Here is a 12,180-nt window from a genome sequence, read left to right on the forward strand (position 1 = left end):
AGGTAAGCACCCGGCGCGATCTTGAACTAGCCTGCAGCGATGGGGCAGCCAGGGTCCCGAGCTGGGGACGGGTGGGCAGCAGGTCCCGGGCACCTCTGGGCTGCAGCTGTGGGCAGAGATGATGTGTAGGGCGGGTCTGTGCCTTGGTGGCTTCCTGAGGAGCAGGGCAGCACAGATACCATGGGGATGGGCACAGGATTAGGACCTGGACTGCAGCGCCAGGCAGAGGCTATGGTGGGGCCTGTCCCGACATGGCGCCCAGGTTCACCGTGCGTGGCACCGGCAGGGTGCTCCTAGCTAGGTGTGTCTGGAGATGGCCGGGGGGCTGCATTAGCATTAGAAGGCTGGTGCCCTTTACCCAGTGATCACACTCCAAGGCTGGACTCTTCTGGGGACACCCACCCCGGCCTGCCAGTGGGGTTCTCCACACAGGCCTTGGCGGGAGGAGCGGGGAAGGCCAGAACTCAGCCCCTCCCTCCCTTAGCCCAAACAGGTGCACCTCGGGCCTGTCACGCAGGGACGGTGGGGTTTGCAGGGGAACTCCTCCCGTCTCCCTGGGCCCAGTCAGCCAGGCACGGACCCCCTGGCATGGAGCCGGGTATAAACCTGGCAAGCTGGGTGCCACATTCCTCCACAGCATGGTGAGCCACAGGGAAGTGGAACAGCGACCCTGGCCCCCTCCACAACAGATGTGTCCCAGCCATAGCCCCATGAGCCCTGGGCACTGTTAGGATCTGGATTCGGCTTGGCCCATCATCCCCAGCTGCCCGTGTGCAGTGCCTCATCCCCACACTTTTGGACACAGCCTGCTCAAACCCCATCCCTCTGGGCTGTCCTGCCCTCTATGCCCCCTTGCTGTGGGGAGGTCCCAAGGCCTAGCCCCGCCAACCTGGTCTTGATTTCATCTTTAATGCCAAGAGCGGAGTGCCCGGGGGAGAGGCTCATAGTGAGGCCTGGGCTTGGGGATCGTGGGACAGATCTAGACTAGCTTTTTAGTTATGCTGAAACTGGGACTGGTTCCAAAGGAGGATCTGAGCCCATGACGAGGCTGTGTCCAGGCCCAGCTGAGTAGGGCCTCTGGACACCCCCCGTGAGAGCCAGGAGGTGCTGCAGGACCCATGGGAATTGGATGGAGAAGGAGAAATATAGACCCCCCCCACCTCCCATCCTAGCCCCTCAATCTCTGTTCCAGACTCCATCTCTCTCCCTCACGATTCCCCATTGCTAGCTCCTCGGTATTTCAGATCATGTGAGGTTGATAGGCAGGCCCCAGCCTGGGGCTGGCTAGTCCCCGAACCCAGCAGATTGTAGCAGAGCGACACGTCCTTGTCTGCACAGGAAAGCTGCACCAGGCTAGCTTAGGGCTCTCTCCAACCAGGTTAGTTTAAGGTTTAACCCCTGTGTGGACGCTCAGATTTCAGGCTAAAAGCAGCGGCTTGCAGTTTGGTTTCAACCTCTTCCCACTCGGCGGAACCTCCATTGACCTAAGCCTAGTTAATGTGGAATAAGCCTGTCCACACAGCCTAGCGCACCATTCTAACAAAACCGGCCTAAAACCTGATTTAAGTTCAGCTGCTGCAGCTTTCCCTTAGCCAGGGCCCGAGAGCGCGCACCAGAGCCCGCTTGATTCTCTCCATCAAAATGGCGGAAAGAAGGAAGGTTGTCCACAGGAGAACATGCAAGTTTCCCCTCTCACTCCCCTTAGAGGAAGTCTGGAGTGTCTCTTTTGGGGCCATAGAAGTTACTCTACTTACACCTTAATTATAGGTATCAGAGTGGTAGCAAAAACAACGAGGAGTCCTTGTGGCACCTTAGAGAATAAGCTTATGCCCAAATAAATTTGTTAGTCTCTAAAGTGCGACAAGGACTCCTCGTTGTTTTTGCTTAATTATAGGTGTGGCTTTAGAGACAATAGTGAAACCGGCGTCAAAGGCTGCACAGATGCTCAGATGTGGGGTTTCCAGTAGGCTGATTTCAGTCTAGCTTAGGTCAGCTGCAAGCAGGTTTAATCTAAACCCAAACAAGCTGCTTTTAAACTGAAATTGGAGCCCACGCAGGGGGTTGCATCAGCTGAAGTGTCTTGGTTTAAAAGCCAATCTGTGACCTTGTCCACACACACAAACATCCTGCTGTCGCTCTCCCAGTCTAATGAAAGGGTGGGGGCAGCTGTGCCGGTACAAAGGGGTTTGTCCTGGTGTAAAGGGGTTTACACCGGGATCGCTTATTCCGTACAAGAAGGGGAATAAGGCGCCTTTATCCCAATGTAATGGTGTCTGGCGCTATTGGTGTAGCTAACAAATCCCTCCCCTAGTCGACATGGCTAAAACCTGGGTGCAGAGCAGGCCTGAGTTAAAGCGGTGCAATTTCCCATGCACCGAGGCAAGGAAGCAGGGGAGGACCCATCTCCTTGGCCCTTTCCCACCTGCTGGCCCACTGTCTCACACCCCCGCTCCCTGCCCGCTTTCCCTGCGTTCGCCCTCTGGCGCCAGCCCCCCAAGTCTCAACCCTCCCAGAAGCTGGGCAGCTGGGGTAAGCCCGTGCTCTCCAAGGCTGGACCCTCCGCTGCCGGCGGCCTTGCCAGTTGCTCCTCGCTGCCCCAGCCAATCAGCCTCGGCGGCATGCCGTCTTGCTCAACTGCATGGTTAAGCCAGCTTCCTCCAACGGTTGGTGCGGGGGCAGTGGTGGGGAGGGGGTGGGGAATCTCTCTGAGCCGGTGCCCTCTCTCCTCAGAGCTCCCGTGTCAGCAGAGGATGGATCCCCGTGGCACTGGAGAGCCTGGCCCATAGGGCTGTGCTGCCTGGGGCAGAGAAGCAGCGCCAGCCCTGCCCATTGCTCAGGTAGCAGAGTGCCAGGGAACGGTTGCTCCCGCTGCTTGCTTACAGCCTTATTCCTCCCCATTGTCTTTACCCCTCTTCCCCCTACCCCGGTCCGTTCCACCCCCTGTACCCTTCTCCTTCCCCTCCCTCCTGATGGCAGGGGCAGGGAAGCTGGCACTGCCCCTCGCTCCCGCTCGCATTGTCCCTCCTGCAGCTCCACAGAGAGCCCAGAGCCGATGGGCCCCGATCCCCAGCTGGGGTCACTTGTTCAGCTCTGTTGGCCTGGCCGGAGCGACAGCGACTTACCCCAGTGGAGGAGCTGACCCGGTGAGGGTGGAGGGGGAGGTCACTAGGCAAGTGATACAAAGGGGCAGACAAATCATTGCCAGAGGCTGAGCGGGGAGCGTGGGACTAGCCCGAGCCGTAAGCGACTGCAGAGGGAGGAGGGAAGGCCTGGCCGTGGGAAGGGGCAGGGGTCTGCGAGAGGATACGGCAGCCCGCGCCGTGGGGCACTGGGGGGTGAAGGCGTAGGGCAGCAAGGAGCGTCACTCTCTGGCTAGCTCTGGGGCAGGGTTTGGGGGTGGTGTAGAGGAAGGAGCGACGCATGGTTCTGCCAGGAGGGGCAACCATAAGCGGCATCGGGAGCATCGGGGTGGAAAGGCTGCTGTGGCGCCTTGCAGAAGCCGGGACCCCTGGGGCGGCGGCTGCAGCAGGGCCATGCCGGCACCGGCACCGTGCCCCCCAGGTAAGAGGCTGCAGCTGGACTGTGCCGGCACCATGTCCACCCCCCTCACGCTCTGGGGGCTACAGATCTGCCCTAGCAGGCAGGGACGGCTTTAGGGCGATTCAGCCGATTCCCCGGAATCGGGCCCCATGCCCCTAAGAGGGCCCCGCAACGTCCCAAAGGAGCTGCCGCCGAAGTCCCGCCACTGTCTTCGGCGGCAGCTCAATTGCTGCCGCAGAGGAAGGTCCCTCCGCCGAAGTGCCGCCAAAGGCACCGGCAGCCGATTGAGCTGCTGCCGAAGTACCGGCACTGTCGTCATCGTCAGCTCAATCATTGCCGCTGTCTTTGGCGGCATTTCAGCGGAGGGTCCTTCCTCTGCGGCAGCGATTGAGCTGCTGCCGAAGACAGCGGCGGGACTTCGGCGGCAGCTCCTTCGAATTGGGCCCCGCGGTGCCTAAAGCCGGCCCTGCTAGCAGGAACCAGCCAAAGGACCTAGGCCAGACTTTTCACCTGAGTTTGGGGCCCGTTCCTGGGAGTCCAGCTCCACCTCATAGGCCTGATTGCCAGGAGTGCTGTGGGCTCAGATGCTCTGCTCTGTTGACTGGGCCGACGCTGGGCCACTTGCCCGCTGGCTATCCAGGCTGCGCTGGCCAGCCCCAGAGAGGAGCAGGGGGCCTTGCTGCGCCCCTGCTGGCAGCTGAGCAGGTGTTTTGTGTTTTCCAGACGCCTTTCCCCCGATGGCTCATTGATCCTCTCTGAGCCTTGGCCCGCTGGGACCCGTTTGCACCCTCTGTGCCTCAGTGTGAGGGCTCTGCTGCTGGCACAGCATGGTCCAGGACTGCTCGGCATGCTCTGGAGTTCATAGCGCCAGTCTGTCAGGCCGGGCAGCCCAGGCAGCGATGGACAAGGTCGGCACGCCCGGTCCTTCTGCTAAGAAACATGTGCGGCTGCAGGAGAGGTGAGCAGCAGCCAGGCACCGATGGGCCTTACAGGCCACGTCCGGGGTAGAGGGCTCTGAGCAGTGCACAGAGCCGCCTTGGCAGAGCGTCTGCAGGCAGCGTCGGGGAGAGGAGACAGCAGGCTCTAGGCCACTTGCTGCTCTGAGCCGCCAGCCGGCCCCCAAGGGAGACAGGCCCTGGATTAAGCCCCCAGTCAGGCCTTGGGACCCCCAGCGAATGCGTCCCAGCTGGGCTCAGCATGGGGAGAGAAGTGGCATCCTTGGGGATCCAACGCCCAAGCCCCAGGGCTGTGGGGAGCTGGTGCCGGCCTGACGGAGGGGTGGGGAGCTGCCGTCTGCACCCACCACAGCTCCTGTGTGGCCATGGTTTGAGAACGCTCATTGGGCCCGTTTTATACCCAAAGCAACAGCAGCCTGGCTCTTATGTGCGCTGGGTGCCCAGTCAGCTGCTAGGGGGCTGCAGGGCCTGGAGCAGGAGCTGCTGGGGGCCAGTCGGGCTGGGGCTGCTCCAGGCTGGGTTTGCAGGTGAATTGCCTGACCCTAATCCAGGGCCTTGGAGAGTCACATGTGGGTCCAAGATGGCGGTAAAGTGCTCTTCCTGCCCCAGAGCCTGGGCAGCACCTCCCCTCACATATCCTCAGGGACCCTGCTCTGCCCCCATGGCATCCTCCCATTAGAGCCCCACAGCCCCACCTGGCACAGTGTCCTCTGCAGAGCTCTGCCTGCCCAGACTTGCACTCCCACCCCTATTGACTCAGCCTGGGGGCCAGGCGGGGGGGGGGAAGAGGGGAGCGCACAGCTTCATCTCAACAAGCCGCTCTGCCTTGCAGGAGAGGCTCCAATGTGTCTCTGGTGCTGGACATGAGCTCGCTGGCGAGCGTGGAGCCGATCCGCTCAGTCTGCACCCCCCGGGACATCACGCTGCGGTTCCTCAGGACATCCAGCCACGTCCTGACTGGCGTGGAGCTGCAGCAGCGAGCCAGGAATCTGGCACAGCTTCAGGAGGAGTTCTCGGTGAGACGCTGGCTCTGCCCTTCGCCCACCCCTCCCAGTCTCATCAGGGTGCCCCCCTGCCCACAGTCAGGCCGCTCCCCTCCCACCAGCCTTCCCAAGGGCACACCCGTCAGCCTGGTGTTCAGTACCTCACAGGGGAGGGCACTAGCTCTACCCAATCCGTGGCCGGGACTGACTGGGCACCCCCCTCCCCCCTGCAGAATGATCTAGGGGACTGAGCGTGGGGTTCTCTGGGGCACGGCCCTCGCAGAGTGGGCTATGCTGGCAAAGCTGCTATCCGACCCCACAGGGGAAGCAGGCCCGGTGCTGGTGGGGCGCAGCTCTCCTCAGCTGGGAATCTGGATCATTAGTATGTGCAGGAAGTGTTCTCTGCCCCCTGGGGTGTTTGTCTCTGCTCTCATTACCTGCCCATTCCAGGCGGGTTGTGCCGGGGGTCTCCATCCCTGGGGCAGTGGGAGCAGGCATGGTGCCCAAGGCTTATGCTCAGGTGCCCCGGGCATTGGCTAGGAAGGGCCCTTCCGTAGCCTGGTCAGGAACAAACGCTGCCAACAAGCCCTTCTCACAAACGTGTCAGGAGGGGCCGGAAAATGGGTCCCGCCAGAACCCAGTCGCGCTGGCAGAGTCCTGGGGGGCAGCAGGCGTCTCTCCGAGCCTGGCCCAGCCAGAGCGGCGGCGAAGGGATTTCAGCAGCCATCTCCTTCCCCTTCGCAGAAAATCCCCCCCAACTTTGTCAACCCGGAGGAGCTGGACATCCCCGGACGGGCCTCCAAGGACAGATACAAAACCATCCTCCCGAGTACGTGCCGCTCCCTCCCGCTATGTGTGTGAGGGTAAGCTAGGGCCCGGGGGCATCTGGAGAAGGTTCTGCTTGGGAGCGTGTGTCCTGGGACAGTGAGGGGTGCACCCTAACGAGCATCCCCTGGGTTTCAGCCCAGCTGCCCCCTGTTTTTCCTAGACGCCCGGCGAGCGATGTTCAGCCCATGGTCACTGAGCTCTGTGCATTCGTGCGGGTTCCTCGATGGATTTTGCCCCTTGGCGTGAGGGCCTGGGACTGAGCGTGTTTGCAAGGGAGGGGAGGCCGGGCCGAGGTCGGTCCTGCCTTGCGGGCTCCACTGCTCCGGGGCTAATCCCGTCTCTGTCTCCTAGATCCCCACAGCCGCGTCTGCCTCAGGAGAGCCGGCAGCCAGGAGGAGCAGGACTACATCAATGCCAACTACATCCAGGTGAGTGTTTGCCCGTCCTGAGACCCGCAGAGCCACAGGAGCTGGAGCTCTCCACATGCCCACAGCCCTGGGACTGGGAACCCAGCTGATTTGATCTGCAGGGCTGGGCGAGGAGACCTGGCCGAGCATTTAGGCGGGCAGGACGTGGCGTCCCCTGAGTCAGTTTAGACCTGTGTGCCAGGGGGTGCTGGCTGCTGGCAGTGAAACCTCTGCTGGGTGCTTTGCATCCACGGTCACACAGCGGCAGACCTGGGGCTAGAGCTGCAGCCATTTCACTCCCATTCCTTCCAGCATCGTGCCCCGGCTGGCTCACCCCAATCCCTGCTGCAAGCCTATGCACAGGGCCCTTTGCTGTAGATCACTCAGGCCAGTGCTACGCGGCCCGTGGGATCATGCACGCTCCTTGCATCGGACCCTGAGCCATCTGCACGGCCTCCAGACGGCTACAGGTAGCCAGCCAGAGTCTGCCTGCAGGGCTGCCAACTCTCGCGATGTTCGGGGTGTCGGGAAGCCCCAGCTCCCGGGAGCCTGGGATTGTGGCAATCTCAGTGTTCACTTAAAAACCCTTCCTAGCCTCTGCAGTTGCAGAGCAGAGCTAGAAAAGGTGATCCTAGAGGCTGCTAACCCTGGAGAGGAGCCAAAGAACCTGCCTGGCGCTTGCTGTTTTCCTTTGCAAGCCAGTCTCATGGGGTGGGGCACCTGACTCATGATTTTTAGATGACAGGGATCCCAGGGGGAGTGAACGGGGCCCCGCCCCCATCCCTTGGGGACACTATGACACTGAGCTGTCAGCTGCCCTGAGTCTACAAGGCACACGGGTTTAGCCAGACACCGTTTCCCCACTCTGGCTCGCAGCAGAGGTAGCGTGACCTAGTGGATAGAGCACTAGACTGGCCCTCAGGAGACCCTGGATTCTATTCCAGGCTGTGCTGCTGGGGCTGGTCACTTTGGGTTAGGTTCACAAAGGGATTTAGGCACCTAAGTCCAACATTCAGGTGCTGCTGCTGCCTAACCTTGTAGGCACCTGCTTCCGCCAGGTGGCGCATGCAGGCATGGCTCTGTCCTGATGCTGCCGAGCAGCTCAGAGCACTGAGACAGGACTCTCAAGCGAGGCATTCCCCTGCCTAGCTTGCCAGCGGGGCTCCAGCCCAGCCCAGCTCTCCCACATCCCAGGTGAGGGCCCCATCTACCAGGCTCTTACCTACAGTGGGGTGGAGGGAGGCTCTCTCTTTGTGGTTGGGTGGGGGGTTGCAGGAAAGGGCTGGCCTGGGCACCTGGCTCGGGGCTGAGACTTCCCCTGGGCGGCAGGGGCCTAGACGTTAAGGCATTGCAATGCACCTTTGTGAAGCTAACCTTCCTCTTGCTCTGTGCCTCAGTTTCCCCATTTGTAAAATGGAGATCATGCTACTGACCTCCTTTGTAAAGTGCTTTGAGATTTACTGATAATAAGTGCTAGAGAAGAGCTGTGTATTATTATTAATGGGGGAATCCCAGCCCTTTTGAGGTGGTGACCCCTTGGTCTGGCGTGCTCCAGGAACGAGGTGGGGAATTTCCATTGGGTGTTGGGGGGAGGACTCAGAGAAGTGGGTGTCAAGTAGGAATTCTTTTATTTCACCTGTTTGATCCAGCCCAGCTAGGCAGTGACTGATGTGCTCATTGGCCTGAGTGACATGAGTTGATGGGTCTCCACCCACTTCCCAGGGATTAGGTCCCCAGAACTACCAGCTCAGCCAATGCCAAGTGGTGTCAGCGGTGGGATCCGGGAAGCAGAGAGGTGTGTTTGCTGGCTGGGAGCAATGTCTCTCTCTAGAACTCTGCTCCCAAAGGGAGGTTCAGCAGATGGAGTCTCCTACCCGACAGACACACAGCGCATTATTGTACCTTGGGGAACATAAATGGGGAAAAACGCGTCAGAGCTTTACAGGAGGAAACACTAATGCAGAAACACCCTCTGTGCAGTGCGATTTTAGACTGATTTGGTGGCGGTGCCCTCTGGTGGTCAGAGGAAGTATTGCACCCTCCACTCACCAGCGTTTACAGGGTTGTGAAACATTTTCCATAGGAGCCAACATTTGAAAGCAACGAACAGCGGAACAGGGACTTGCAGGGGGGGAGTAAGGGTCAGTTTGTGATCCCCACTGAAACACACCAGGATCAGTTAACTTGGGGGGCCAAGAGAAAGCAGGGCAAGGGTTTAATTAGCACCTCAACAAGGTGCATGCTCAGTTCACAGCATCCCCAACCCCGCACAGGGAGCTTCAGGAACCCATTTCCTGGGTGAATCTGAATGGATTTGCTACCGAGTGAGAGAGGGATTAGAATAATAACACTTAGCAGGTCTCCTCTTCCCAGAGCTTCACAAATACTATATCAGTGTCATCACCCATGTGGGCCGGATGGGTAAACTGAGGCACAGAACAGTTAGGTCACTTGCCCAAGGGTCATAGAGTATGTCAGTGCCAGAGTCGAGCTTAACTTAGAGGACTCCTGACTCCCAGTCTTGTGGCTAGGCCACAGGCACCAAACCTGAGTCTCTTGTAAGGTTGCAAGCCTCATCGATGCAGCTGTCTGAACACAGGCAGCAGACCGTTAAGGTCTCAAGGGGCGTTTGATGGGGCAGTCCAACAGTCAGGCCTGAACCCAGTGTAACACTGCATCGCCGTGTGAAAATGCATCATGTCACAGGTACACAGCGGTCATGCCATCCGAGTGTGAGATCACTGCCCTACCCATACGCAGTGCGCACACACACACACACACTGCCCTTGTGCATACCCTCCCCTTGCACACTTACACATATTTCCATATCTGGATTCTGCCCTTGTGCACACACACAAATGGACACACACACACACATTTCCATATCTGATTTCAGTGTTTCACAAAACCCACTGTACATAGTTTCAGTTTATGCCACTACATAAAAATAGCTGTAACACAGCAGGGAACTGGCTAATTTGTGTCATATTTGAATATCTGGCAGGGCATGATCTATTTTAAAGATCTCTCCAACACATTTGATGACACATCAACCCCCACATGGAAATGAGCCTATTTCCAGATAAGGTTTCACTGTGAAAACTTTCTGCAGTGAGTAGCTGGTGGGGATAAGAACTCAACTTGGCCAGACCCCGGAGACCTTTGCTGTGTGTCTCCTATGAGCTGCCAACCTCTGTCCCCTAAAAGACGAATTCTCTACACTTCTCTGACAGAACAGCCCCTGGCAATTTAGCATTCTGCAGTAATAACACCTAGCACTTGAATAAGGCTCTCAGCACTGCCAGCCTCATGCATTCAGAAACAATGAGTCATGGGGCCCAAAAAATAGTTATTGGCTTTAAAACCATGAGATTTTTTAAAAAGTGTGGTTTGCTGCCTGGTTTGAGTGTTTAGGTTACACTTAGGTCATATATTCTGGATTTCCCACATAATCGTGAGGGCTGGAAATTTACTACTACTTTTTAAACAAATTAAAACTGAGATTTTGATGACTCCAGGAGCTGGAGAAAAGACATTGAATATTATGAGACTCGTGATAAAATTGTGAGCGTTGACAACACTGGATTTTTCTTCTTGAAAGAGCTAATCAAATGACAAATGTTAATCAATTACTGCACCACCCACCTGGGTAAAAAATATTATTTTCATGTGATAAGAACATAGGAATAGCCAGACTAGATCAGAGCCAAAGTCCAGCTAGTCCAGTAATCTGTCTCAGATAGTGGCCAGCACCAGATGCTTCAGAAGTAAAATCTGGGGCAAAATCAGTACTTGGTCCTGCTAGTGAAGGCAGGGGGCGGGACTCGATGACCTTTCAGGGTCCCTTCCGGTTCTAGAAGATAGGTAGGTGTAAGAACCCTGTAGTAACAGATGTGGGATAATCTGCATCCCCTCTGCATTAGGTCTCTTCATGGTCCCTAATAGTTAGGCCATGTCTACACTATGGCTCCACCAGCACAACAACAGGGCCGCAGCTGTGCCTCTGTAGCATCATAATGTAGCACACTTCCTATAGCCATAGAAAGGTTTTTCCATTGATGTAGGTAATCCACCTCCCCGAGCAGCAGTAGCTAGGTTTATGGAAGAATTCGTCTGTCAACACCAGCTGTGTCTACACCTGGGGTTAGGTCAGCTTAACTCTGGAGCTCAGAAATGTAATGTTTCACACCCCTGAGCACCATAGCTATGTTGAACTAACTTTTATGGCTACCCCTCTGATACTTAACTTTTAAGTGTAGACCAGGCCTTAGAGCAGGGGTTCCCAAACTTGGTTCACAGCTTGTTCAGGGTAAGCCCCTGGCGGGCCGCGAGATGCTTTTATATGTAATAATGCAGCTTCAGTCATTGTCATGCTACGGAGTGTGCTGGGCCCCTCCGTCTCTTGCCCTGGGTGCCCAAGCCTAATATTGGGCATTCTTAAAAGACACCCCAAATATGTCCCTCTCTTTGCCTTACTACTTACACTGTTGTAGGTAGCTGTGCTCATTCGAGGGCCTCCTCGTTGCTTAGTCTCTCAATCCATTGGACTTTGCATGCTCCACGCAGACACCTGCATTGCAAGCTGTTTGGGTTGCATTTGATGGACTTATGATTTTGCCAGCTCTCTGCTCCAGTGCAGAGGCTGGTTAGGACGGTGCTGCTACAGAGCTTAAATTAGCATAATTAGCAAAACTACCAATCTTCCATATCCACCACAACCCGCTGTGGCTTATGGGCCAAGAGACCAGAGACTCCTGGCTGTTGTCCCTGCCAATGCAGCTCTTACCTAGCCCTCTCTCCCTCTCTGTCCCTCCTAGGGCTATGCAGGGCACGCCCGAGAGTACATCGCCACGCAGGGGCCCATGCTGAACACGGTGGTGGATTTCTGGCAGATGGTGTGGCAGGAGGGCGTGCCGCTTATCGTCATGATCACCAAGCTCAAGGAAGGCAAAGAGGTACGGTCCGGGCTGGCTTCGCCCCTGCTGGCTGTACGGTACCCAAGGGAGACGGGTGGCATTTAACCACCGCCCAGAGCTGGTGGCAGTGGGGGCTACAGCTAACCCCTGACATGGGAGACCACCGTACACAGAATGAGGACGAATCAAAACTGCTGTGAAATTGGAGCTTTCCAAACATGGGGCTCGACTATCCTCTCACTGTACACTGGAATAACCCCTTTGGCCCCAGTGGGTCACTCCTGATTTACACCAGGGTGAGGGGGAATTGGGCCCAGTGGGTCACTCCTGATTTACACCGGGGTGAGAGGGAATTGGGACCAGTGGGGTCACTCCTGATTTACTCTAGGGTGAGTGAGGGGGGATCGAGCCCCAGGGGGGTTACTCCTGATTTACACTGGGATAAGTGAGGGGGATATTGGGCACAGTGGGGTTACTCCTGATTTACACCAGAGTGAGGGGGGGATTGGGCCCAGTGGGGTTACTCCTTATTTACACCGGAGTGAGGGGG

General features: G+C 57.4%; 1 protein-coding gene across 1 annotated transcript in view; it reads left to right on the plus strand.

Moving 5' to 3' along the window:
• The first annotated feature begins 4,302 nt into the window (after positions 1-4,302).
• Positions 4,303-12,180, plus strand: part of PTPN7 (protein tyrosine phosphatase non-receptor type 7) — a 13,771-nt gene continuing 5,893 nt past the window's right edge. The window contains exons 1-5 of the mRNA XM_029912132.1: positions 4,303-4,498; positions 5,329-5,512; positions 6,224-6,308; positions 6,659-6,735; positions 11,532-11,669. Coding sequence (XP_029767992.1) covers positions 4,368-4,498; positions 5,329-5,512; positions 6,224-6,308; positions 6,659-6,735; positions 11,532-11,669 — 615 coding nt within the window. The 5' untranslated portion in view covers positions 4,303-4,367. The remainder of the gene's footprint in view (positions 4,499-5,328; positions 5,513-6,223; positions 6,309-6,658; positions 6,736-11,531; positions 11,670-12,180) is intronic.

Source organism: Terrapene carolina, unplaced genomic scaffold, assembly GCF_002925995.2.
Source record: "Terrapene carolina triunguis isolate 2854851 unplaced genomic scaffold, T_m_triunguis-2.0 Scaffold191, whole genome shotgun sequence".
NCBI lineage: Eukaryota > Metazoa > Chordata > Testudines > Emydidae > Terrapene > Terrapene triunguis.